This window comes from Podarcis cretensis, assembly GCF_951804945.1.
Source record: "Podarcis cretensis genome assembly, chromosome: Z".
Taxonomy (NCBI): Eukaryota; Metazoa; Chordata; class Lepidosauria; order Squamata; family Lacertidae; genus Podarcis; species Podarcis cretensis.
In genome coordinates, this window is record NC_137184.1 from 21,190,057 (window position 1) to 21,217,594 (window position 27,538).

General features: G+C 44.2%; 1 protein-coding gene across 4 annotated transcripts in view; it reads left to right on the plus strand.

Moving 5' to 3' along the window:
* The window catches only part of AMOT (angiomotin), a 63,669-nt gene that overhangs the window by 16,139 nt on the left and 19,992 nt on the right, over window positions 1–27,538 (plus strand). For all 4 annotated transcript variants that reach the window (XM_079961257.1, XM_079961256.1, XM_079961258.1 and 1 more), the window contains 3 exons: window positions 7,271–7,448; window positions 11,759–12,652; window positions 25,911–26,421. In XM_079961257.1, the coding sequence (XP_079817383.1) occupies window positions 11,817–12,652; window positions 25,911–26,421 (1,347 nt within the window). In that variant the 5' untranslated portion in view covers window positions 7,271–7,448; window positions 11,759–11,816. The remainder of the gene's footprint in view (window positions 1–7,270; window positions 7,449–11,758; window positions 12,653–25,910; window positions 26,422–27,538) is intronic.

Here is a 27,538-nt window from a genome sequence, read left to right on the forward strand (position 1 = left end):
GCAGTGAGACTCTCTCTCACTTCTTGTTTCTAATTAACAGGAGGTGGTGGTGAGGGTGACTCTCGCTCTCTGGAATGAGGATGTGTAATACTGGCCCTTGTCCATGCACCTGCTTGGTGCCACACCTGTGTGATCACCTGAGACACAGTTGGTAGGCAACTGGGATAGGGGTAGCTAAAGCAGCATAATTGTCAATGCGGCCCATTTCTTTGTCACTGTATTTACTTAATTGGGACCAATTGTGTACACTTCAGTATAATTGACTTTTAACTCTAGTTATACAGAAAACTGAAAAGTCGTTGTTTTGTAAACATTCTTCTTAGCCAAGCTTTCCATTCCATGCCTTCCTCCTGGTCATTTCACTCTCCTGTCAACATGCTCCTATTTTTTCTGCTCCACCTCAAGGGTCTTAGTTACTTGAAGAAACCCCTAAGAGTTCCATAGGCTCTGAGTTGGGTCCTTTAGGATTTCTGTCCCCTCTGCTTTTGATCTCTGTTGTTTGCTTAAGGGAATTTTTAGTTCTGGGCAGAAGCCACCTTTGGAAGTTTTCATTATGTACTGCACAGCCTGATGACAGTGATGCCTCAGGCTGAACAGGACACTGAGCATTTGTCCTTTTTGCCCAGCCCTTTTCTAATGGATTCACTTTCACAACTCTTCCCCATTTTACTAAAGGGGGGTTCTTTCAGGAATAGCTTTGAGTGTGGTGTACACTCAGAGGTTTACTGCTGGGTTGAGGGCAGAGAAATGCTTCTGATTCTCAGAGACTTCTCATTAGACTGTCAACACAGTTTCCTTCCTCTTGCAACTCAGGTGGATGCTTGTGTTGTGCTTGCATTTTTCAAACATAATGAGAGCCTTCTGAGAATAGTATGAACCTTCCACTGTGAAATAATAGTTTACTAACCCAAGCCTTTGAGCCCTCTAGTTTTATTTATTATGGCTAACATTGGATTGCTCATAGGGGCAGGCCTGCCCTGGTGCCCTGCCCACAAAGGGAGGTGAACTTGTTCTTTCCAATTAGGAATATTTCCCTATTAAATTCTTGGCTGGGCTCTTTCCAGGGCAGGTTATTGCAGGTTACACCAAATCTTGTGGCCCACTTTTCTTAGTTTTGCAAGCAGAGGAGAAGCACTTGTATGTGCCTGTTACTGTTTCAGTTGCAGCAGACAATCTGACAAATACCGTATTTTTCACTCTATAAGACACACTTTTTCCCTCCTAAAAAGTAAGGGGAAATGTGTGTGCGTCTTATGGAGCGAATGCAGGTTGCGCAGCTATCCCAGAAGCCAGAACAGCAAGAAGGATCTCTGCGCAGCGCTCCCTCTTGCTGTTCTAGCATCTGGCTTAGCCCCTCAGTCCCTTCCCCCACCTCCCGGAAAAGCCCCCAAGAGCTGCGCTCCCTTTAAAGAGCTGTGTGGAGCTCTTGGGGGCTTTTCCCCGAGGAGTGAGAAGGGCAGCCGGTCAGTGACAGACTGCCCTTCTCCCTCCTCAGGGAAAAGCCTGCAACTCCACTCCACGCGGCTTGTGAAAGGGAGTGCTGAGCAGAGCCTGGGATGCATACAGGCTCTGCTCAGCGCTTCCTTTAAAGAATTTTTTTTCTTGCATTCCCCCTCTAAAAACTATGGTCAAGTTTGTCTTATGGAGTGAAAAATACACTAGCTTGCAGCACTCTCTGGAAGTAGTATGTGGCATAATTTGCAAGTACTTCATCCCCCATGTGATCACTTACATCTTGCTTATTTCATTCCATATTTTTTAAGTGGCCTTTTTGACATTTGAAGTGTGCACTGCATGGAATTAGGATAATTGAAGCGGTTGCAGGATGAGTTTGTAGCCCTCTCCAGAGAGTACCCCCGAGGCACTGCACTCCATTAACAACACCTTTGCTTCAAAAACATGAACCCATTCCTCAAATGTCCTTGATACCATTCCAGTCCCATGGCAATGGATCATGTCTTCTGGTTTCCATTCCCTAGCTCTGGTTGATGTGACCATCAGACACTCTCTCCCTGGTGATGAGGCAGGTATATGAGGCTGTCCCATAGGCCTTTGACCATTTTGGTTGCCCTCCTCTGGACACGTTCCAGTATGTCAGTGTCCTTCTTGAACTGTGGTGCACAGAACTGGACACAGTACTCCAGGTGAGGTCTGACCAGAGCAGAATACAGTGGCACTATTACTTCCCTTGATCTAGATGCTAAACTCCTATTGATGCAGCCCAGAATTGCATTGGCTTTTTTAGCTGCCACGTCACACTGTTGGCTCATGTCAAGTTTGTGGTCAACCAAGACTCCTAGATCCTTTTCACATGTACTGCTCTCAAGCCAGGTGTCACCCATCTTGTATTTGTGCCTCTCATTTTTTTGCCCAAGTGCAATACTTTACATTTCTCCCTGTTAAAATTCATCTTGTTTGTTTTGGCCCAGTTCTCTAATCTGTCAAGGTCGTTCTGAAGTGTGATCCTGTCCTCTGGGGTGTTAGCCACCCCTCCCAGTTTGGTTTACTTTGTCACGGCTGCATTCCTCTATTCAGGTACCCCATCTGGCCTGTGTGTGTGTGTGTGTCTTTGAAGGTGACTGCATAGAATCTGTTGGGGAACTGCCTTCCCCACTTCAAAACAGTCTCCTTGCCGAGGTGAACAGCCTGTTCTGACCATAGTTGGTGCTCAGCCTGGGAATGTAACATTGGATGCAGTCATGGGCATGGTAACACGCATGCCTTTGTTCACATCAACCAATTGCACCTTCTGCACATTTAACACGCATTCAACCTACACAGTTTCAGTCACATGCGTGCTGGATGAAATTGCACAAAGTGGACAGCTTAAAAGCCGTTTTTGCACCAGGTCTGCTTGGGCTCACCCTGTGTGAAAAGAGGTTTTAAGCTCTTTGCACTACTTGCTGGGCAAGTCCTGCTCAGTGTGCTAGCTCTGGGAATACGGAGAGCTATCTCTCTCCCTCCCACACTAGGCATTGGGGCAGCTCCAAGTGTTTGGGTATATGCGATTTTCATGTATACACAGAACCCTAGGAACTGAGCCTCTGTGTGAGATTCAGTCATACTGTACTTTAAGTAGGGCTACCTTTGGAAACTTCAAGGAGTCCAGAATGCTGATTACAGCCTGTTTTGGAGAGCTTGTGACTCGCTTCCTGCCACAGCTATACTGATTCCCAGTCTGTTTTCAGGCCAAAATCTGAGATGCGGGCTATGACCTTTTGAATCATTAATGACTTGGGACCAGGGTGCTTCAAGAACTCTCTTTCCCCTGATGAACTTGTCCTTAAGATTTTCTGGAAAGGCTGCCCTTTGCATCCCACCAGCATCTGAGCAGTGTGTCTGTTTGGGATGTGGTCTCTCTCTGTGGCCATTCCAAATCCGTGGAACTGTCTTCCTAGTGCAGTGATGGCAAATCTTTTAGAGACCGAGTCCCCAAACTGCAACTCCGAACCCACTTATTTATCGCAAAGTGCCAACACGGCAATTTAACCTGTATATCTCTTTTTTTTTCTGTGTGTTTCATGTTTCTTCTTTATGACTGCTGTTTTAATAAATAATCCTTCATAAAAGTTATTGCATTGCATTCTTCATTAAATTTTCTTTCCATTGATATATAATTTTATGGTATAACTCAGTTCTATTTTTCTAAAAAAATGTTTAGGGATACTCTCATATTGACTCAAGAAAATCACCACTGGGGGGAAAATAAATACAGTTCAAATTGGGAAATATAAATACAGTTCAAATTGGGAAAAATAAATATAGTTCAAATTGGGAAAAATAAATACAGTGGTACCTCAGTTTTTGAACAGCTTAGTTCTCAAACTACTTGGAACCTGAGCACTTCAAACCCAGAAATGAGTGTTCCGGTTTTGGAATGTTTTTAGGAAGCCGAACATGCTCTGTTCTGAGTATAACTTTCATTTTGAGTGCCACACTTAATTTTCCTAGTGAGTGAAGGCAGGCCGGGCAGCAAGCAAGCAGGCACCTGCCGCCCACCAGCGCTGGGTCCCTCCGCTGCCGCTACCACAACAGCAACGACCCCCTCCTCCAGCTCTGGCGGCCCCAGTGCTGAGTGAGGGAGGGCTGGTTCGGCCCTGCTGGGGCAACTGCGCGCGTGCCCACTGAGAGGGCTCTGAGTGCCCTCTCTGGCATGCGGGTCATAGGTTCGCCACCACTCTCCTAGTGGGTCCTGCCTGGCCCTCCTTTCTTGTGGTCTCTGTTGCAAGAGGAGGACTTTTCTTTTACAGCAGATATTTGACCAGCTGCTCTGTTAAGGTTTTAGTCTTTGTATTTCAGTCTGAATCTGTCCCCCGCCCCCTTTTTCCCTTGTATTTCCCTTCACTGCTTGTTATTTTAACTATGTTTGTGTTGTGAGTGGTTTTGGGCATTTTTTTTTTTTTTTTTTAAATGGACAGCTGAAGTAAGAATGGTTTTAGTAAGCTCTTTGTAAAACATGCCAGAAAGGTTCTGCTTTTCTGTTGTTCTAAGACTTGGATTTACCTTTGCTGGAATGTTTGCTGGCAGATGTCTTTAGGAAGCCTTTTCCCGGCAGTTGTGCTGGCTGCGGCTGATGGTAACTGCAGTCCAAAACATCGTGGGGGGGGGGCAGCAGAGTGCCAAACACTGGTACATCCTTCTGAATCTAGCAGAAGGAGATTTGTTTTAGGAAAATAAGAAGAACCTTCGGGTTCAAGGCAGTTCCCATCTACAGCATCCTTCTCTCACAGTGGCCAACCAAATGCCCCAATGGGAAGCCCACAAGCAAGATTTGAGTGCAAGAGCCCTCTCCCCTCCTGTGGTCTCCAGCAACTGGTATTCAGAAGCATTACTGCCTCCAGCTGTGGAGGCAGAGCAGAGCCATCATGGCTAGTAGCCACCCACAGCCCTCTCCTCCATGAATTTGTCTCGTTACCGAATTTCTCATGGCATGCATAATTTCATAAACTTCTGTCATTTCGCTTCTTATTTAACCAATTTAAATTTGATTATCTTCTTGGGTTTAGCCACAGAATCCATACAGTCAGTGGCTCAATAGAGATTCTCTGTGTGTTTAATCACAAATAAAGACTTGAACTTGGGTGAAATAATAATTGTTATTGCAATATCTACTTTTTATATCTGCTTTTAAAAAACATTCCAAGATGCTATTTGGCACCCTCCCTCAGTTCCTCTGCCAACTCATCTTGCTTTATAATATATCTATAGTTCAGAGTTCCATCATTATTCAGAACAGTTTCTGTAAAGTCTTAAATGAGCCAGGCATTTGCATATACTGGTGGTGCTGAGTGACTGTCTCCCTCAATATTTGAATAAGAAATAAAACAATGGCATATTGTCATTCAACCTATGTCCTTTAGTTACTGATTTTGTTCCTCACAATTTGCTAGAATGTAGAGAAGGGGTGTCCAACTCAAATGGGTTATGGAACCAAATTACACCCACCCACCCACCCCACCACACACACACACACACAGAGTTTTGTAATAAATCCTTGATCAATTTTGGCAGAAGAGTAGGGTGTTAGGAGGATTGGTGAATTAAAGCACATCTCCTCTACTCACCCCCCCCCCCCCCGAATACCAGCTCTTCCTCCAAAGACCAAATGCATACAAACAACATGCTCCAAAATCCTTTCACGTTGCAGAAACAGCTGCTGTTATCACATGCTTGCATACACACATGCACACACTCCTGCCAGCCAAAACAACCTCTGTCGCACAAGGCTCGGCTGCCTGTTCCCATAGCTTTCATTTTTGGTTGCAAGTGACAAATACATAAGAACAGAGGGAGAGCCTGTGGGATCAGACCAATAAATAGCCCATCTAGCCCAGCGACCTTTTCTCACAGTGGCCAACCAAATGCCCCAATGTGAAGTCCACAATCAGGATCTGAGGATAAGAGCACTCTCTGGTGGCTTCCGTAATTATGTAAGAAGAGCCCCTGCTGAATACCCGGTGGCCCATCTAGTCCTGCATCCTCTTCTCACATGGCCAACAAGATGCCTTGTGGGATCCTCTCTAGCAGGACCCGAGTCACTGGTGAGACTCTGTTCTTTCTGCTGGACTGCTAATAATTTAAGTGCAATGGAGAGAGGCTAATGTAGTTATCATTGGGAGACCAGCCCCCTTGCCCTACAGGTCTGGGGTGCTATGGGCCACGGGGGGGGGGGGGTCCGGAAAGGCTCTTGTGCCTTAAAGTGGACACTCAGGTTGCAAACGTGATCCCTGCAGGATGCACGTTCGCAACCCGCAGTGTTCGCAACCTGTGTCTGCGCACACGCGGGTTGCGATTTGGCACTTCTGCGCATGTGCAAAGCGCAGTTTAGCTCTTTTGCGCATGTGCGACCACCGAAATCTGGAAGTAACCCATTCCGGTACTTCCAGGTTTCAGCGGTCCGTAACATGAAGAAACGCAACCTGAAGCGTTTGTATTTGTGTCAGCACTGACATTGGCAGCATTCAACTTACTTAGATTGTAATTTTAACTGATTCTGATCTGCTCAGTTTTATTTCGCTTAGGGTCGAAACTTAAGAAGAAAATGTGCTTCTTTACCTAGAAATAGGTGCTGTTTACTGCACTTCCTTTTGCTTAAAGTAATATCTTTTTAATGCATCATTTTAATCAAGCATGTCAAAACTGGATGCAGTGTTATCAAATGCCGCAGATGAAAGTAGGAATGTTTCCTTAAAAAAACCCCAACAATTCTTAACTTTATTTTTCAGTTTCTAAAAGGACACATAACAAACATAAACATGTTATCCCTAAGCCCCAATAAGCATTCCATGCGTATACCATTTAAGAAATGCAGCCAAACATTAATTTTTTAAATAGTTTAGAGTGGATCACATCAGTTAAATGTCTCTGTTGTCTAGAGTGATGATAATGCCAAGGTTTCATATTTGATCCCCTATGGGACAACTTCATATACCTGCATTGCAGGGGGTTGGACTAGATGATCCTCAAGGTCCCTTGCAACTCTACAGTTCTACTCTCTGTCTTAACAGATTTGCCCAGAGGAAGCTGTGGGCAGCTGTGGGTGGGGGGCAGCACTGCACTTTCCAGCACACTGAATATACATGGGTCAGGGGCCATACAGTTTCAAAATCACCGTTGGCCTTTGTGTTCCTGAGCACGCTAAGATGCTTCATTCATTTCTGTATAAGGGCTGTGTTGCATAGCCTATCTCACCATGCCTCCAGAGTTAAGTTAGTAGCTATTTTCTAATACTGCCTTATTTAATCAGTTTCCACCATTTCTTGTTTTTCAGAATTTTCTAAAGTGTCAAGGAACTGCCAAGCTAACCCAAATTTCAAGGGACCCAAAAATACGCTGCCACTCTTGACTAAGGAAGAAAAGAAGGACTATCGTCATCTCTCATACCAGAACTCCCACTTCATGCTGCAAGAGCCAAGGCTGGAGTCGCCAATTTAAGTTTGTTTTCTAAGGTACATCAAAGGCCTCCACAATCTTTTCCAAGCAAGAAGATAACTGTGGGCAGCTTTCATGTGGCTGTATAAATCTCTGTTGGAAAATGCTTGTATCTTAGTTTGCCAACCGCAGTAAGATAGGTTTGACCGCAGGCAGAAGGAGCAGGGGTGAGCCAGGAGCTCTTCACTGCCCTTCCTTACCGGGTTTCAGAGTGAGCTTTTAAAATGCAGTGTCTTGGCATTCTTTTTTATGTATCGCAAAGCTTTATTGCAGTGACACATTTTTAATATCACATTTTTCATAGCAATTGTTAATTGGACAAACATAAATGGGATTCAGCCTTAGGTGCCGACCACAAGTCATTTGAATAATTAATATTTATAAATACTGGTGTGGGTGTAACATATTGTTCTAGATTAGTAAGAAACACTACTTGATATGACAATGATATTTTATGTATTTCTTGTGCTAAATCCATAAACCGATTATAAGAAGGTAGCACTATTATCATTACAGTAGTGTGTAATACTAATTTATTTGCTAAATGGACTGCAATTTGTTTTCTAATACTCCCCCTAGCAACAGATCCAGGAGTTGGTTCTTAAAATATTTTCAGGAGCAGAATCACACATTCAACCTATTCATTTTTCACAATATTGTTTTGAAATCTTTCCTAAAATATCCCAGCAGTGTTTTGGCTTTCTTCTGATGATGGTGGCACGGTCCTGTTTGATAAAATTTCTATGGAGGTCAATCCATGAGATCTCTCAATTATCCCTGTATATATGAAAGATCCAAGGATACTTTGCTGGAGAAGCTGGATAATGTGATAAACCTACACATAGTTTTGGACAGCTAAGTCGCAGTTGAACTCAGTGACAGAGGCATGTCGAGGGTTGTTTGCACCCTTGGCAAGGAGCTGTATCGTTCTCCGCAACCCAAAACCCCCCACTTCTCCCATGTTTGATATCACCGCTTATTGAACATACAATTAAGCTGTAATTATCACTGGCCGTATTTTTTGCATCTCATTCCCATTCAGCTACCATCTTATAAATTTCTCCTTTGTATGCCTTGGGAGGGGAGGGGAGAGAAGATGAACATTTCAATCCATGCCTTCTGGAAATGTGATATTCAAGAGTAACAACAACAGGATTGAGGTTTTATGCCCTTTTCTAAATTTTTCCAGCATTATGATATCCTTTAAGAGATGTGGTGACCAGAATTATAAACAGTATTTCTAGAGCAGTTGCTCCATAGAGCGGTTATGATATTGCCAGTTCCGTTTTCAATCCTTTTCAAAATGATCCCTAAACTTTAATTCCCCCCCCCCTTTTTTTTACCGCTGCCACAACTGGATCAACATCTTAATTGATCCATCCACTATGACCATAAGATGCCATTCTTGGTCAGTCACCACCAGCTCAGACCTCAGTAACATATGTAATGTTAGAATCAGCAGGCATCACTTTACACTTGTTAACATTGAACCAGTTTAGTGATTTTAATTCTCATTCACCCCGTTTGGAGAGATCCTTTTGGTCGCCTCATAGCCTCTTTTAGTTCAACAACAACAACAACCCTGTACAACTTAGTGTCATCAGCAAACTTTGCTGGGCTAGATGATCCCATAGCTGTCAACTTTCCCCTTTTTTTAAGGGAAATCCTATTTGGAATAAGGGAATTTCCCTTTAAAAAGGGGATACGTTGACAGCTATGGATGATCCTCAGGGTCCCTTCCAACTCTATGATTCTGTGATCTCCAGAAAGGACTAGAAAGATGCTGTGTCTCATGCTGCAAACCTAGGTTCAAAAAGCAGACAACATGCATCCAGTAAATTTAACTCACTATCACAGATGGATAGGACCGGAACGATGAATTAAACCAGAATGGTTTTCTTATCTATTTCAAGATATAAGAATATTTACCCTACTTTCACTCCCTGCTCCATACCAAACACACCATCAGATACACAAAATAAAATTTCAGAATGGGTAGGTACACAGAAAGCGTAAAGGTAAATGACTCCTGGACAGTTAAGTCCAGTCAAAGGTGACTATTGGATCAGGAAAGGAAACCCAAAGGAAATCTTCCTTTTTTGTCATAATTTTCAGTCTGCTCTCCCCAGCCCTGCATTCCTAGGGGGGGAAAAGAGAGATGCAGCAGAACCCAAATAAAGGGGGAAAACCGTTATTCTGCAGGGAAGCCAGCAAAAATATTATTATTAGAAGAAATGAAAGCCAAAGCAAGAGAAGAGAGGCACTGCTTTGCTGCTAGAGCCGTTTTGAGAAGCAAAACCAGAACCAATTAGAAACCCCTTAAATAACCAGCCAGCACAGCAAGAGGTCCACAAGTAAAACTTGCAAACCTCAATGGGTCTCACACTGAGAGACTATCTGAAATTCCCCAGAAGATACCATCAGTTGCTACCTGCAAAGTTAGTGATTTAAGGGGTGAAAATCAGCCAGATCTCACCTCCTGCTCCTGGCCCAAGAGAGAAGTAGTCCATTTTACTGCGTGCAAGCAGCTTGTTTGTTTGTTTGCTTGCTTATGCAAATCGTACAACAATTGAAAGTTTTCCTCTTCAGCACATCAAAAGGCTTTCTGGAGAGTGGGCTGAAAGGCTGTCTTCGGCTCTTCTACCCAACCAGAGGAGAGTCCCAAATCTCTCAGCAGGAAATCTCAATTTGGTTGCAAGGGGGTGCTCCTGAGTTGCAGGAAACAGCTAGAAACTGGGGACTTTTTAGTGGCCATGACCTCTGGATCTTTGAAGATTTAATCTTGGATACAAACTCTTAGAAATAATTGCATCCTCTGGAGAGTGTGGATGATTGGTATATTACTTTAAAAAATATATTTTTACTGTGTTAGGCATTATTCCCTCTCCTGCTTAGTTTTAAGCTGTTAAATTAGATTGGTTTATTTGTATTGTTTTATACAACCATATAACATTTTTTTGGTATTGATTGATTGATGACATTTCTAATTGTTTCTAGCATACGATCCCAGAAATTGCATATAGGCAAGCCTTTGGAACTGCCCCACAACTAGTGAATGAGGGTTAGAAAGAGAGAATTCCCTGTTCTCCCAGAGCCTGTGTACAAATTAAGTCTTGCCCAGCAAGCAAGGCGGAGAGCTTAGAATCCGTTTTCACTCTGGTTCCTCATGGGTTACCCAGTGCAAAACAAAGTGTTAAGCTCTCCACCTTGTTTACATTTAACAATCATTTCTGTGCTCCTTCTCTACTCCTGCTGCTGCCAGGAAACAAGTCAGAGTCTAGTTCAGTGGTTCCCAAAGGGGCAGTAGCACTACCTGGTAGAGGTGGGATTATGTAAGGGGGTTCTAAGAGGCAAGGGGACAGCAGGAGGCGCTGAGGGTGTAAATGACGCTCAGACTTTGAAAAGCTGCTGTCACTGGATCAAGTTCATCAGTTTGGTTCAGGGGTCAGCAACCTTTTTCAGTCGTGGGCCGGTCCACCGTCCCTCAGACCTTGTGGTGGGCCGGACTATATTTTGAAAAAATAAATAAATGAATGAATTCCTATGCCCCACAAATAACCCAGAGAAGCATTTTAAATAAAAGGACACATTCTACTCATGTAAAAACACGCTGATTCCCGGACCATCCATGGGCCGGATTGAGAAGGCGATTGGGCCGCATCTGGCCCCCAGGCCTTAGGTTGCCTACCCCTGGTCTGGTTGGATCAATTAAACGGAACAGTTTTTGTTGGATTTTGAATAAATGTGCAAGTAACTGATACTGTTCCAAATTTTATTATCTTATTATATTCCTTAGTGGATCATGAAAACCGCTATTCTAAATAACATTCTTTATAAGGTAAGGTTGGTGGGGAATGGGCACCAGCTTATTGGAACCAAGGGGCTGATGGGCCAAAACTGTTAGGGAACCAGTGGACTAGCTTGTTGCGATATCCAAACTTGGACAGCATTCTACATGTCTGCGCAGGTAGGTCTAAACAAAAATGTTTTTAGCAGGCACTGGAAAGAGTGCATTGAAAGTGCCTTGCCTGATGTCAATAAGCAGGGAGTTCCAGACTATAGGTCCAGCAACATTAAAAGATTGATTTCTTGCAAATGTGGAACAGGCAGCGCCCGTAATAGTGCTAATGCCACAGATTGAAGCAGTCAGGGTAAGGCAGTCTCATAGACAAACTGTTCCCAAGGTGCTAATGGCAATCTTTTTGTTAAGCCCCACTTGCAGAATAAGGAAAGGTATGGGGTTTTCTGCCTTCTCCCTCCGAACTTCCACCTTTCTCACTCAACATGTAGGCCAACAATCCCCTCTTTTTCTTTCCCTCCTTTCCAGGTCACGGGCAGCCTGCGCGCCCCCTTTTGCATTCCACCCCCGAGGCCTCGCAGTTGAGATGAGGAATTCAGACGAGCAAACGGCCACGACAGTTTTACAGCGCCTGCTGCAGGAGCAGCTGCGATATGGGAACCCAAACGACAGCCGCAACCTCCTCGCTTTGCACCACCAAGCTACGGGCAACGCACCCACTTTCGCCAGCAACGGGAGCCCAGGGGCTCCAAGCGAAGGGCTGAGCCCTCAGGACCACCAGGCCGGAGCCCATGTTGCCCGCCAGGAGCCCCAGGGCCAGGAAATACAAATGGACAACAGTGTCATGGAGAAGCAGCTCTCCCCAAGGCTCCAGAACAGCGAAGACCTCCCAACCTATGAGGAAGCGAAAGTCCAGTCCCAGTACTTCAGGGGCCAACAGCACGCCAGCGTTGGGGCGGCATTTTATGTGACGGGGGTCTCCAACCAGAAGATGAGGACTGAGGGGCGCCCGACAGTCCAGCGTGTGAGCCCTGGGAAGGTCCACCAGGACGAAGGACTCAAGGACCTAAAGCAAGGGCACGTCCGCTCCCTGAGCGAGAGGCTGATGCAGCTGTCTCTGGCCACCAGTGGTGTGAAGGCCCACGCACCCGTCACAAGCGCCCCGCTCTCCCCGCTCTCTTCCCAGCAGACCAACGACTTCTACAAGAACTCTGTGACAGCCCCTCCCCAGCCAAATATGAAAGGGATGGAGCACAGGGGGCCTCCTCCCGAGTACCCCTACAAAAACATGCCCACCCCTCCGATGAGCTGTAAGCAGATGGACCCCGGGCATTTCTACAGCGACCACCGCCTGGGTCAGCAAGGCCGAGCTGACGGGCCACTGATGAGGTACCAGCATCCTCCTGAATATGGATCTTTCAGGTAAGCAGCCTGCCTTTCATGCACGAAACCAAAGAAAGGGAGCAAATCAGCCCAAGGTCCTCAAAGGGCCCAGAATGAGCTACAGTAACCCCGCAACATACACAGGGCTTACGTTCCAAGGACAACGCCCAAAGCTAAAATCGCTTATAGTCAAGACACATTGGGTTCAGTGGCACGCCAGATTGCCAAAGTCATTTTTCCTGGAACCCTGCACCCTGTCAACCCCCTTTTAATTTTTCTTGCAACACACATAACTGCTGATTGCACACAAGTTAAATGCACATAAGTTGTGGGCTTACTGTATTTTGCTGGCGCTTTTGAGAATTTCTTCTCAGCTTTTTCCTTACCTGTCTGCACAAACCATCCTTGGGAACTTGTGGTATTTTCAGGTGATGTCTCGGTTTTGTACTTCGCTAATGGGAATCAAGAGAAAATAAGGAGCCTGCAGGATGCAGGCCAATGGCCCATCTAGTCCAGCATTCTTTTCTCACAGTGGCCAACCAGATGCTCAAGAGCCCTTTTCCTTACTGTGGTTTCCAGGAACTAGTATTCAGAAGCATTTCTGTCTCTGACACTGGAGGCAAAACATGGCCATCATGGTGGCCAGTAGCCGTCCTAATGTGAAACTGGCTTTCCTTAAAAACAGCTGGAGGAACAAGAGGACTTCCTGATAGCTGCACCTGCCACTGAAAAGTGCTGTAGGCAGAAAGGGATGTGAGAGGCCTGACCCTTCCAGGATAGAGGTTACTAGAGTGGTAATTCTCCCACTGGTGGTTTTACATAGCAGTTACTGGGTCATCACTCAGGTTAGCAGCAGTCAGCTCAGTCAAGCTTCCCATTCACTTAGATCTGTGCATCATTCCTTCTTGGTTGCTCCTATTGACTACCAGTGTAGATCTTGTGGCAACCAGAGAAAGATATTTTGCTGGTGTAGCACATTTGTTACTCCGGCTCCCTGCTGGAGTATGTTTTAGAGTTTGTTAGAGACTGATATATATAAACAAACACTTGCTCATCTTTTTACCAGCCTCTTGAGTGACATGTTTTCTGTTTGGCATTGTTGCAGGGAGGTTACTATGGGAATGTTGTACAGTATTTGTGATTTTTGCTTACTACTGTTTCAGTGGGTTTTTTCTTTGTAAACCATCCTGGAATTTGATAACAAAGAGCAGTTATATTTGTAAGTTAAGCAGATAACTAAAATAATAGACTGTAGAAAGCTGTGATAGTCAGAGCTGTTGCTCTGTCTATCTCAGTATGGTCTACACTGAGTGGCAGCGGTTCTCCTGGGTGTTGGGCATAAGATACCTAGGGATCCCATTGAGAATTGAATTGGCACCTTTGCATGCAGAGCAGACGCTGTACTCAGTTAGCTATGGCTCCTGCTGTGGATGTCTGTGGCTTTCAAACTTACTTCCCCCAGGGCACAAGTGCCACATCAATTTATTCACTACAGAATGCTTGCCCATTGCAGAGGATTCTGGTAAATGTTCCAGGGTACCCTCTTCCATGCCTTTCCCTTTTGCTCTCCACGAACAGAAACCACACTCTGCAGCAGGATGCTGTCAGCTCTCTGTGGCTGCTCTTGTGGTGTACTGCATGGTTGAGCAAGGGTTTCGTTGAATATAGTCTGAATTAGAACCTGGTGGTGTGTTCAGCAAGCCCAACCCTCTCATTAGACAGTGTGAGGCAGATTCTCAGGGGCAGCTGCAGCTCACAGTTATTGCTCCAGAGCCTCTAGCAACTCCCCTCTGTTGCCACTTAGCCTCCCTTTGTCCCGCCACTGCAGTTTGGCCTGCTGCCTCAGGGTTGGTGGAGGATGCTCTCCCATTGCTAGTGTTCAAGTAAGATCCATTTGCCAGTTCGGTGGGATTCCAGGACCTGGAAGAGAGCTCCATCTGGCCCAACCTTCAAACCTTTAAGAGCCAGTGTGGCGTAGTGGTTAAAGTTTTGGACTAGGACCTGGGAGGCCAGAGTTCAAATCCGCACTTGGCCATGGAGCCCCGGTCACTGCCTCTTATAGCCTAACCTACCTCAAAAGATTGTAGTGGGCGTTAAATGAGGAGGGGGGATAAACCATGTGTGCTACCTTTCGCTCCTTGGAGGAAAAAAGAAGGGATCTAAATGTGATATATAAATAAACTATCCTTTCTGTCTTCAAATCTTTATTGTTATGATCAATGTAAGAAGCACACAAAACTTATTTTCCAGATATGCTGAGTAGGGTTTAAAATAAAACAATCAGTTCAGTCATTTATTCATTGCATTTCCATCCTACCTTTTCCTCTTAAAGAGCTCAAGGTGTGGTGTGCATGGCTCTGCCCCTCATTTAATGAGATTCGTGGCCAAGTGGGTAGGTGGGTGAGATTTGAGTCCTGGTCTCTTCCAGGTCCTCATCCCCACGCTGGCTCTTGCCTTCTTGACAGCAAATAGAATCTCTAAGCATTCTACAGGAGAACAAAGCATTAAAAGAATGGACATGGGACAAAGTTGCAAGCATCTGTTTGTTTGTTTGTTTACAAAAATAATAATTCAAAATACAGTTAAAATTGACGATTGAGCTGAAATATAACTAAATTGCATTTCAGCATTCCACATATCTAGATAGGCTTGCCTAAACAAAAATGCTTCTAGCCTTCGCCAAAAGGAGTACAGGGAAGGCGCATGCCTGATGTCAGTTGTTGCCTTGACCGTGTACATCCCCCTTGGTATGTGTTCTTGGAGAGGCACTGAGATATCTCTCTCTGTCTGTCTGTCTCTCTCTTGTTGTATGGACACATAGGCGTTTTCCTTCCACATTGGTTCCACACTTGCCTCACTTGCTGAGGGAAGAGTCTGGTGTTCTTGAGTCTATAGGATTCTTGCTGTGCTTTTGGCTCAAGCATTGATGATGGAGCGTTTTTTTTCCAAATCTGGTGCCTCCAAAGATTGGAAATGTAAGCCTAGGCTTACCGGCTGCTTTGTTTCACTGAAGAAACGTGTTCTCCCATCCAGGAGTGACTCTGTTACCTTCTACACTTCACGATACGACATGTGAGTTGTCCCAAATATCAACAAAAGTTCTGTGCGTTTTTCAGATTGCAGGTAGACCATTGATGGGGTTTTGCTGGATGAATTCTGCGCTGCTTCTCTGTTTTAAGCTTTGGTTTGCATGCATGATTTGAAATTAGTTGTATAATACCTCTGAATAGAGATTGAAGAGCAGCAGGAAAGGACCCCCCCTTTCTGATTGTTGGTTGATGTATTCTAAATTTTGTCTTTGCAGAAAAGTTTGCATTGCAGAGGGGGTTCGACTGGATAATCCTTTGGGGGCCTCCCAACTCTTCAATTCTGTGACTCTATGAAATGAGAAATATGATTGCTGCCCAGCTTGGACCAGAATTTATTTATTTGTCCCAGTCAGCAAATTGTGTCCAATATTCTAGCCAGTGGGAATATTAAAAGAGTTTACCTGAACATATGCAGAGTGCCTTTTCCTCCCTTTGAGCAAGGGAGCCACCAGCTGCTACTGCTACTGCTGCTGCTGCGCTGACAGTCAGCTTTATTGAACACAGCCAAAGGCATTTCCAGTACAAAAATTATATAGTTTCTAAAGCAATGCATGAATTAAAGGAAATGCATGTTGCAGAAAGTCACAGGACAACCATTAGTAGCCATTTGTGCCATCCAGCAAGGGTGACAAAACATTGTGTTAAGATTTATAATACATGATAATTCTTGACAGTGCAAGTTTAGCTACCGAATGTGTAATGTGTTTATCAGCTAGACATTCTGAATACAGCTGAAGAATAGGGGATAAATATCTCTCTTTGGGCTCCAAATGGAAAGGGCAGAACATCAAATTTTATTTCTTACGCAAATTTTATTCCTAAAGACTATATATAATCTTTATTCTCAATAATGAGAATAATATTATTATCCATAGGTGCATAATACTTTTATTTTTATAAATCTTTATTATTTGTAAAAGGAATATTTGTATAAGTTAATACTTTATTATTTCTTTGGACCTGTACTATAGCTTTGTACTTTTGTCCTTCCATGCTGCGGCACTTAATGGCTTAAATTTTTGATTCTTTGTTATGTCTACACTTCGTTGCAATTATCAAATCAATAAAAGAAAAGCAGATATGCATGGAGATATGCATAATATTTTAGATCTGATTACAACTGAATATCCATATCCATTCTGCAACTGAGATTCCAAGGTGTCTCCTGTCCAAATATGCTGAGGGCATCTGCCGAAACCTAGGTTTTGTAAAAGCTCCGAGGAGCTGGGAATAGAAATAATGGAGCCTTGAATGATTGATCTTGATTTTAGGTGTACCAGATGGGGGGGAAAAGCATCAACCACAGATGCTTTGTCTTGATCAACATCATGATCCAAAATCCAGTTCCTGAGAACATGGGGACTAAGATATTTCTGCATGGGGAGATTACAAATCCTTTGTCTATCTTTTATTTAGGGCTGCCATTTATCTGGGGGGAATTTTGGATTCTGAGGTTTTCCGTAAAAGAAAAAAGCTCAACAACTTTTTTATTATTATTTTCATTAATTATTTTATTTTGTTTATTGCCTACCCATCATCCTAAGGTCCTGGGGGGGGGCGGTTGCAATAGGAGTACTATTTAATAGATCTCTTACATGGAAGAACACAAAAATTATAACAGTGAAATAGCATTTCAAATGCTCCAACCAGCAAAGCTTAGCGTTCCAGGCTGTTTAGTCTATGACAATATCTGATGTACGCTAAACAGATTCTATCTGCAATCAATGAAGGACCAAGCTCAAGTCTCCCTGTGTCTTCTTCATAAACTTATTCTGCAGAATTTCCAGCTCAGATTTGGCTCCTATTCCCCAAGCTTATGCCCCACGTAACATTTGTGCTATGATTTTAGCCACAAAGATCTCAAGAGCAGTATCGATTAATTAGCCACCTTTTGTATGGACCTGGCATACAGTAATTTAATTGCACCCATAAGAGTTTCTCATCATGTGGATCTGTTCAAGGGCATGCCCATCTAATGACCACCTGAACTTAGGTGCCTTCTTCCTATGTCTAATGGCCTTAGTTTTCCTATTGTTTACTGCCAGCTGATCTTCTTTTACAGAGTTGCCCAAATTTGGTTAATGTTCCTTTAAAGCCTGTTCTGTTCAAGGAGAGCAAGACCAGGTCATCAGCCCAAAGCATTTCAGACAAAATACGATTTCCAATTGAAGGGTGAAAGTAGGAAGGGGAAAGCCGTACAGTCATACCTCGGGTTGAATGTGCTTCGGGATGAGCGTGTTCAAGTTGTACTCCGCGGCAACCCGGAAGTAACGGAGTATGTTACTTGCGGGTTTCGCCGCTTGCGCATGCGCAGACGCTCAAAATGACGTCATGGGCAGAAGCACCGAAACGTGACCCGTGCAGATGCGCGGACACGGGTTACGTTTGCTTCTAAATGTGAACGGGGCTCCGGAACGGATCCCGTTCTCATCTACAGGTACCACTGTACCTGGATTTAAATAGTTAATAGTTACTAGAAATTACGCCAAAATATAGCCTTGTTTCATTCCTTGCTTGATAAGAAATGCTCGTGATAAGGCAAATAATTCTCTTGATGTTGTAACTGAATAACCAGAGTATTATTTTATCAATGTTTATGCTATAATCACTCTCTGTTAAATTAAAGGCTGATGAACATGAACAGTAGCTATAAAAATGAACTTGTTTGGATTGTTGGTGTGTTCACAAATTTGCTGATAAGTCTGGTCTACAGTACTCCTGCCCTGCATGAAACCTGCTTGTTTTTCACAGATTATTTCCTATCCCATTCTTGTAACTTATTTAGTTAACTTATATAGTTTAGAGACTACATCTTATATAGTTTAGAGACTACATCTAAAAGACTGGTAGGTCTGTAGCTCCAAGGCTCTGAGCGATCACTTTTCTTAAGGATTGGCATGGCACAACTATACGGGAACGCCATCTTGAAGGAAAGTGACCAGTTGTGTTGCTAAGTTCGCCAGAATTGGAGACCACCAACTAACAGCTAAAGTCATGTCTTCCGCTCTGCTCTGCAAGTCAGCCCTATGAATAATTGCCTAAACCAGATGCCTAACTCTGTGTGAGATCAGGCAGTGAGCCTTCCCGATGCACAGGGTCATCAGAGCTTGAGGCATTCAAACCCACAAAGATGAAAAACATCCTCTCCCCTGGTATGTAGTTGAGCAGCTTTGTAGAAGTCTAGGTCTACTTGCCAAGAAGGTGGCGTCCAGCCCTGAGGAGGAAAAAAACGCTATTTTGCATGGTGTCTTTCAAAAGTGGTGAGCACTTTGCTCTTAGGTTCTTTTTTTGCGTAAAAACATAAATTGGGTTTGTGCTAAGTCAGGGTAGTGCTAAGTCAGTAGTTCTGTTGGCGCAAAGATTTCTCCTTGCACAGCAGAACTTTCCCACTTCTTCTCTCTCTCCCCCCCCACCTCCTAAATCTATGCTGGGGTTCCTCCAGTCCTCTGGAGCCAGTGTGGCATAATGGTTAGGGTGTGGGACTGTGACCTGAGAGAGCAGGGTTCAAATCCCCACTCAGCCATGAAGCTCACTGGGTGACTTTGGGCCAGTCAGCATCTCTTGGCCTAACCTACCTCATAGGGTTGTTGTGAGGATGAAATGAGGAGGAGGAGAACCATCTACACCACCCTGAGCTCCTTGGAAGGTAAAGGGAGTTTATAAATGTAATAAAGAAAGAAATAAAATAAAGATGCAGGGAACATGAGACATAGAGAGGGAGATGCCTTGTTGTGCTAACAGTAGTCCTTGAGCTGATTGGACACTTTAGTTCTGTGGTTCCCCAAGTGGGCAATAGCACATACCCACACCCCAGGGAGTACTAACAGGCAGGGAGGCGCTGGAGGTTTCAGTGGCTGTCAGACTTCAAAAAACTGGTATCACCAGATCAAGTTCATCAGTTTTGTTAAATTAATTAAACTGAATAGTTTCAATTGCATTTTGAATAAATGTGCGATTAATCATTGCTGTTCTGAATTTTCATTGTCTTGTTACCTTCCTTAGTGGAATGTGCAAACCGCTATTCTGAATCATGCTTTTTATAGGGCAGGGGGCATTGGGGCTGAGTTTACGGGAACCAACCTTCAAAAACAGTTCAGGAAGCCTTCATGCAGGAAAACCAATCTCTGCGTTTTCCTAAATACTCTGCTTTTTGGTTCCTGTTTAGGACCCTTAAATCAGGCCAACCTGTGACTCTCAGTGCTGGCTGGAGCTGATGGAGGTTGGAAGGCAACAACTTCAGGAGGGCCACAGGCTCCCCACCCTTCCTTTGATTATTCAAAGACCTGAACCTCTCATGTATTATTTAATCTTTACCCATCTCATCCCAATACAGTATTTTTCTGCCCTAACCACCGGAAGACAGGGTTATTATGATTAATACATCCAGCACTTCACTTGCAAATAGCATCCCTACGGAATAGCATCCCTGTAATCGCCAACTGCCTGCACTTTCTATAAACAATCAAAAGATATCGTTGATTCGAAAGGTTTTCTGTTAGGGTTTTAGTCTTGTTCTAAATGCACTTGCTGTTTTTAACTTGTTTAAATCACTTTGAGATGGTGGTTTAGAAACTGACAGATTGCTCATGATTATGATAATAAAATATACTACTACTATCACTACTATTAATGTTAATAATGTCCTCTCCTAGAGGCTCATTTTCTATGGGAACTTCAACCAACAGACAGCCTTTGGGTGTTAAAGTGTATTAGAGTTATTTCTTGTCTTGGGGCATTTTTTTCTGCATTGGGGTAGCACAGTCTCCTCCACTCCCCATGGTCAGATTCACCATATTTTTATTTAAATCATAGCAATCAATTCTAAATCTGTCTCTATGCTTATAAATCAGCACACCGATTTAATGCAAAATCTGTATCTTCTGGTGATGCATTTCTTCCTTTTGGGCTGTGAATCCCGTTCTGCATATTTGAATTTAAATATTCACATGACTTCATTTCCCTCTTTTTAGGAGAACTTTAGAATGCTTTTTTTGCCAGAAGCAGCTAAAATTTCACCTCTATAATATGTACAAGGATTCCCTCCTCCCTTCTGAATAACCCCCATTGTGAAGACAGTTGTAACAGAAGAACAGTAAGAAGACTTAAACACATAGTTCCTAACTTGTAATTTGTGGAGGGAGGCAATAGCAGCAGCAATGGGGGTGTGGAAGTGAGACTCAGGTGGCAATTAATTAATTCAGGTAATATTATGCAATGGAAGCAGGGCAGCAGCGGACTAAGAACACCTAAAACTTAGAAATAAATTCCTTGCCCTCCAACCAAGAGCTCAGAGCAGCTGAGAGCACTTGTAGGCTGCATACTTTTTGCCATTCAGTTCATTTTCATTGTTAATTATTACTGTACTAGAGGTTATTTACAACCAAAATATTTTTTAAAAAACCACCCCATATTTCCACCCTATAACTACAGTACAGTTGTATTTTATGCTGTTGTTTGGTTCCAGGGGTTCAATATGTGCACAAAAATGTGTACAGTTGTACCTTGGTTTTCAAACAGCTTAGTTCTCAAACATTTTGGCTCCCGAATGCCGCAAACCCAGACGTGACTGTTCCGGTTTGCGAACTATTTTTGGAAGCCGAATGTCCGACGCTGCTTCCGATTGGCTGCAGGAGTTTTCTGTAGCTAATCGGAAGCTGAGCTTTGGTTTTGGAAGTCGAAAGGGCTTCCGGAACAGATTCTGTTCGACTTCCAAGGTATGACTGTATACTCAACCTTCCTCCATACGAGCATCTCAACTTTCCAGAGTGACTGTGCTGAGAGGGCCCTGCTAATGTGAAATCTCCTGGGATCTCAAGATAGCCCTGTGAGATCTCGTGAGTGCATCCCAGAACCAACGTGACAAGGAGGGCCTTGTCCCCCCAAACAAGGCTGAGAGCTGAAAGGATATTTTTGCTCCAGGAAAACCTAGTGCAAAAAGAGCTTTGAAGCTCTCCACCTTTATCTTGCAGAATTTCAACCCGTCAGTCTTCAGCTGCGTATGATTGAAGTCACATTAGTTCAATGCCCATAAGATGTACACAAAGCATAGCTAAAAGCGAACAGAATCCAAAATGAACCAGTAATTCATTTTGCATAGGGTACTTTGAAATAATACTGTGCTCACAAAATATCAGCAAATGTTAACGTTACTGTCCCCCAAAGCAACTCCTTAGCATTAATAATAATAATAATAATAAGTATCTGACTTCAGACTAAGAAGACAAAGCTTGCAAAATATGTAGGACAGGGTTCAACTGTTCAAGACTGCAATGAACTGCTAAGCTATTATGTATTTATATTTGGTTCAGGTCAAGCTGATCTTCTCTCGTCGATCTTGCCTAATAAACAGCTGGCTAGTGGTTGTTGTTCCTTCGGCCAATGGACAGGGCAAGACTGTCCTTTCGCCTCCTTTCTGCAGTCCCAGGCCATCTGTCACGGCTATGAATTCAGCAGGGTTGAGTTTGCATATAACACTTAATGTGGTTCCTGACAAATTTAAGGGGAAACACGGACCCTTTTCTCTTTTCTGAAACCACACCCACATCTTCCTCATTTACTGTTTGGAGGAGATATTGAGCCAGTTGTGATGTGGTAGCTGGAGTGTCGGACTAGGACCTTGGAGACCAGAGTTCAAATCACCAGTTGGCCACGAAGCTTACTGGGTGATCTTGGGCCAGTCACTACTTGTCAGCTGGACCTACCTTGCAGGGTTGCTCTGAGGATAAAATGGGGAGGAGAAAGACTATGCATGTCACCTTGAACTCCTTGCAGGAAAGGTGAGTTATAAATGAGATAATTAGATCAATAATGAATACCATAAACTGTGTCTCGTTCTCCCTCCCTTTTTTGGAGTCGGAGGAGTAGCTTCCACAGACCAGACACTATATGGTTTTGTGGAATCCTTTATGTTTTTCTGACTAGAACCCTGTGGTCCACTAACTGGAACCAGGTCCCATATAGTGGCTTTTGCCTGATGTGCTTTTATGTGATGTGTGTGCTTTGTGTGTGTGCAGGTGCAGAACATAGCTTTAAGGACCAGGGTTCCTCTAGGCATTTGCTTAGCCCACAAATCATGACTAGGTCACAGAATCCACTACTCCTGATTAGTCTTTAGATGGTTTGGGCAGGATTTTTGTCAATTGGTCAGTCATTAATGGTTGAGGGTGTTGGGTTTGTTTAGCCTGGAGGAGAGAAGACTGATGTTCTAAGACATGATAGCCATATTCAATTATCTGAACGGCCGTCACATAGGAGATGGAGCCAGCTTGTTTTCTACTGCTACAGGGGGTAGGACACAAACCAGTGGCTTCAAGTTACAAGAAAGGAGATTCCAGCTAAACATCAGGAAGAACTTTCTGACAGTCAGAGCTATTTGATAGTGGGGTGGACTTACCTTGGAAAGTAGTAGGCTCCTCTTCTTTGAAGGCTTTCAAGCAGAGGTTGGATGGCCATCTTGTTAGAGATTCTTTAGCTAGATTCTTGCATTGCAGAGGGTACGACTGGATGACCTTGTGGTCTCTTCTGACTTTGCATGATTCTGTGATTTATTATCCCATCACAGGCCCAGAGCATACAAAGAATAGAAACGTTGAAGATTAATTAAAACATTTCCTTGTTTAAAATTCAGTATGATGCAAAAGATAAGATATGCACATATTTAAAATACTATATGATATGGAAAATAAAAACATGAGATACAATTTGCAATTAACGTGGAAGTTTCATCTTCGGAGACCTTTCAGCTGAGAAGCAAAACTTGGTCATTAACGTTGTTATTCATTTTATCCGCCAAGAAATATTCCATTCCTGGGTCTTGCCAGAGTGTTTCTTCATAAGGGACAAAAGCTTTTTGTTGCTTCGAGATCTGCTGGTATATCCCAGTCTACCTTCTGTCCTGTCCTGCCATATATAGTGGCCATTTGCATGTGTTCTATTCGCATCTTGGGGTGTTAGGGATAATCCTTGTTAAAGGTACCTCCGTTGTTAATCCTCTTCTTGTTCTTAAGGGGAATTCAAATATCTCTTTTTGTAATGTTTATTTCCCAATAAACTGAGTCCCTTCCTCCAACTCCTTAGAATCTGCATCTCGGAGTGGCAGATGTCTGTCATATCTCTCTGGCATGCATAGGTGTATGTAAATGGACATGCATGATCTCAGAATGTCAGATTGCTATTTGCTGTGGACTAGTATACCCAGCCCCCCGCCCCCGCCTGGACAACTGTCTGTCCAGATAAGTAAATTTATTAGACAGACAGGCAGCCTTTGAGTAGCATCTCTTCTAGACGTAGTATCTCTGTTATGAGATTCAAACCCTCTTGCATGTGATTTTTTAAAGATTTTTTCAAAGAACAAACTTACCAGCACACATTGCTTCGAATGCCACGGTAGGACAGACTATTCTAAGATAAAATGGAAACCCTCTTAGAATCATAGAGTTGGAAGGGACCCTGAGGGTCATCTAGTCCAACCCCCTGCAATGCAGGAATATGCAGCTGTCCCATGCAGGGATCAAACCTGCAACATTATTAGCTGTTATTAGCACCACACTCTTGTCAGCTCTAACCAACTGAGCTATCCTGTCTTGCAAGGTCTCTGTTTCCGATGCTGTTTAAAATCTCCAAGGGCTTGCAAGGCCTCAGACGTGAATTCTGGTGCTTCATGAGGCACCGGAAGTTGTGTCGGGGGTCCAGCAATGTGGGTTCTGAGCACCCACAACAAAATTTTTGTGGGTGCTCAGGCCCCTGGGGCCCCCTATAGTTGGCACCCCTGACCTGATCCAGCAGGGCTGTTCTTGTGTTAAGCAGACAATGTGTTAGCAGGTAATTTCTGGTGTTGGTGACAGAGAGCATCTAACATGTGGGCTGGTGTGCGCTGCTCTTGCTAACAAGTTTGTTACCAGGTGAAATTCAAGGTGGTGAGGCTCTGCTTTTAACCTGAGCATTGATTGCTAAAGGTGTGTCTTCTTCCATATGAGACCTTCCCATTCTTTAAGAACTTGCTTAGATTATTTTCTTTGTGTGCTGGTGGTCATTGTGGAGAGAGCTTTCTTGATGGCGGCCTACAGATTACAGAACCAGTAGCCTATTCATTCATTCATAGCATTTGTACCCTGTTCTTTAGCTGAAAGGGCTTCCAGAACTGCTAACGAAAATGAGTAGTAAGGCAGTCTTTGTCCTTAGGATTACATTCTTAAAGTTAAGGTTCTTGTAATGGACAGCTGGTATGGAGAGTTCAGGAAGCCTGATGGAATGATTGCTGCTGGGTAGCAATTGAGGGAGCACATATGTCTTTTTCGGTACCCTAACGGAACAGCATCCAGCAGATTCAGGGCTGTGTCTCTTCAAAGGAAACTGTAAACAAGCTTTTAATGTTTGCCACATCTTTTGGGAGAGGGAATGCTCACTGTTCCTTTACATAGTTGCATTGATGTTTTCACTGCATTTTTTAAAAAAATTATTATTCTCCATCTGGAGAACAGCAGGCAAAATATTTTTCACAAATAAATATAAATGCAGAATGCAGCAGGTAAGAAATTTTTGGGAGGTTCAGACAGTAAACCTTAACATGAGAACAAAGGTTTTTGCAGTGGGGCACTTTGATCACTCTTCTTTTTCCCTTTGGCATGCTAGAAGGGATTTTCTTAAGCCAGCCTCAAAAAAAATTATTTGCTTCTGAAATGGTTATGCTTTCAGGCTAATTTGTATTTGATGGAAGATTAATATACAGTAGCTGGGCCAAACAAGCATCTAGTTCTCACTGAGGTTGTCAGTCAGTACCAACTGACTGTACCAATTCAGACTGCACATGGGGGCCCATGTGACTGACAGTTCCTGCATGTCAGGAAAAAAGGACAAAGTCTTACACATTAAAAATGAGTTCTCTGGGTTGAAGACTTTTTACCTGACCTGCTAACTCTTCATACGTAGGAACCATTTTTGTTCGGGTACCATTTCATGGTCAAAACCATCACCTGCAATCTGAAGCGGTACAGTGCAGGTTCTAAGTCAGACTACAATGTCCACCAGCACCTGCAGGTCAGACTACAACTCCCAGCAACCCCTGTGGGCTGGACTACAACTCCCATCACCCCCTGCATCATATGGCCAGGCTGTAGAGGCCTTGGCCACACACCCATCTCTGTTCATATGACTTTGTCTCTTTGCCAGATCAGCCCAAGTGAGCCACTGGTGTTTGTTGGTCTTTGCAGGCAGAACCCGGAGCACCAGCTGCAGCAGAGGCCTCCTCACCACCACAGCCCAACGTCTTCACTCACCTCCTTGGGCTCCATGACGCTCCTGCAGTCGCTGCCTCCCTCCAGGGTGTCTCCTTCCCAGCCTCCAAACACCCCTGTCCAAGGAGACCCTTTCTCCCAGCAACGGACCCAGCAGCTCTTTCTGCCAAGCCATGTCCACCAGGGAGAGCTTTACCGGCTGTGCCAGCCTGTGGTTGGGCAGCCGCAGCAGCATTTCCAGCAGCAGCAGCAGATGCAGATGCAGATGCAAATGCAGCAGCAACAACATCATCAGCATCAGCAAGGGGACTCCTACTCGGCCCTCAGCAGGCCCCAGCCGACCCCTTCCCCATACCAGCAGATGCCTGTCGACCCTTTCGCCATTGTCTCCAGGGCCCAGCAGATGGTGGAGATCCTCTCTGATGAGAACAGAGCTTTGCGCCAGGAGCTGGAAGGGTGCTATGAGAAAGTAGCCAGGCTCCAAAAGGTAAGAACTGGTGGAACCTCCCCATCCCACCCCCATTTAGTATTTCATTCTTAGGAGTGTAAGAAGCGCCCTTCAGACCACTGCCCTTCCAAGTCCAGCATCCTGTTCTCACAGCGGCCAACCAGATGCCTGTATGGAATCCGCAGGCCGGGCCTGAGCACAAGAGCCCTTTCCTGTCCTGCAGTTTCCATCAACAGCATTGTTGCCTCTGACGCGGAGGCCAAGTGCAGCCTCCATCATGGCTAGTAGCCGTTGATAGCTTTATCCTCCATTAATTTGCCCACTCCTCTTTCTAAGCCATCCAAGTTGTTGGCCCTCACTGCCTCCTGTGGGAGGGAGTTCCACAGTTTAACTGTGCGCTGAGTAAAGAAGTAGAATCATAGAATCATAGAGTTGGAAGAGACCACAAGGGCCATCGAGTCCAACCCCCTGCCAAGCAGGAAACACCATCAGAGCACTCCTGACATATGGTTGTCAAGCCTCTGCTTAAAGACCTCCAAAGAAGGAGACTCCACCACACTCCTTGGCAGCAAATTCTACTGTCGAACAGCTCTTACTGTCAGGAAGTTCTTCCTAATGTTTAGGTGGAATCTTCTTTCTTGTAGTTTGGAGCCATTGCTCCGTGTCCGCTTCTCTGGAGCAGCAGAAAACAACCTTTCTCCCTCCTCTATGTGACATCCTTTTATATATTTGAACATGGCTATCATATCACCCCTTAACTTCCTCTTCTCCAGGCTAAACATGCCCTACTCGGTACTTTCTTTTATCTTTCCAACATTCTTCCAACATTCAGCTTCATCAGATATCAGCAAGTTCTAGTTTTATGAGACAGGGAGGAAAACGATTATCTATCCACTTTCTCCAGGCCATGCATAATTTTATGAACTCCTATTGTTTGGCCTCTTATTCGCCTTTGCTCTGAACTGAGAAGTCCCAAACGTTGCCACCTTTCCTCATAGGGGAGTGATGGCATTCCCTTCATCACTTTGATTGCCCTTTTCTGAAGCCGGAGAACACTACAGTTGTTGTGTGCAAGCATCTACTGGGAGCACCTTTTTATGTCTTGGTTTAGCCTGCATGTATACTGTTGGACCACATTTGCTTTTGCGTACATCTG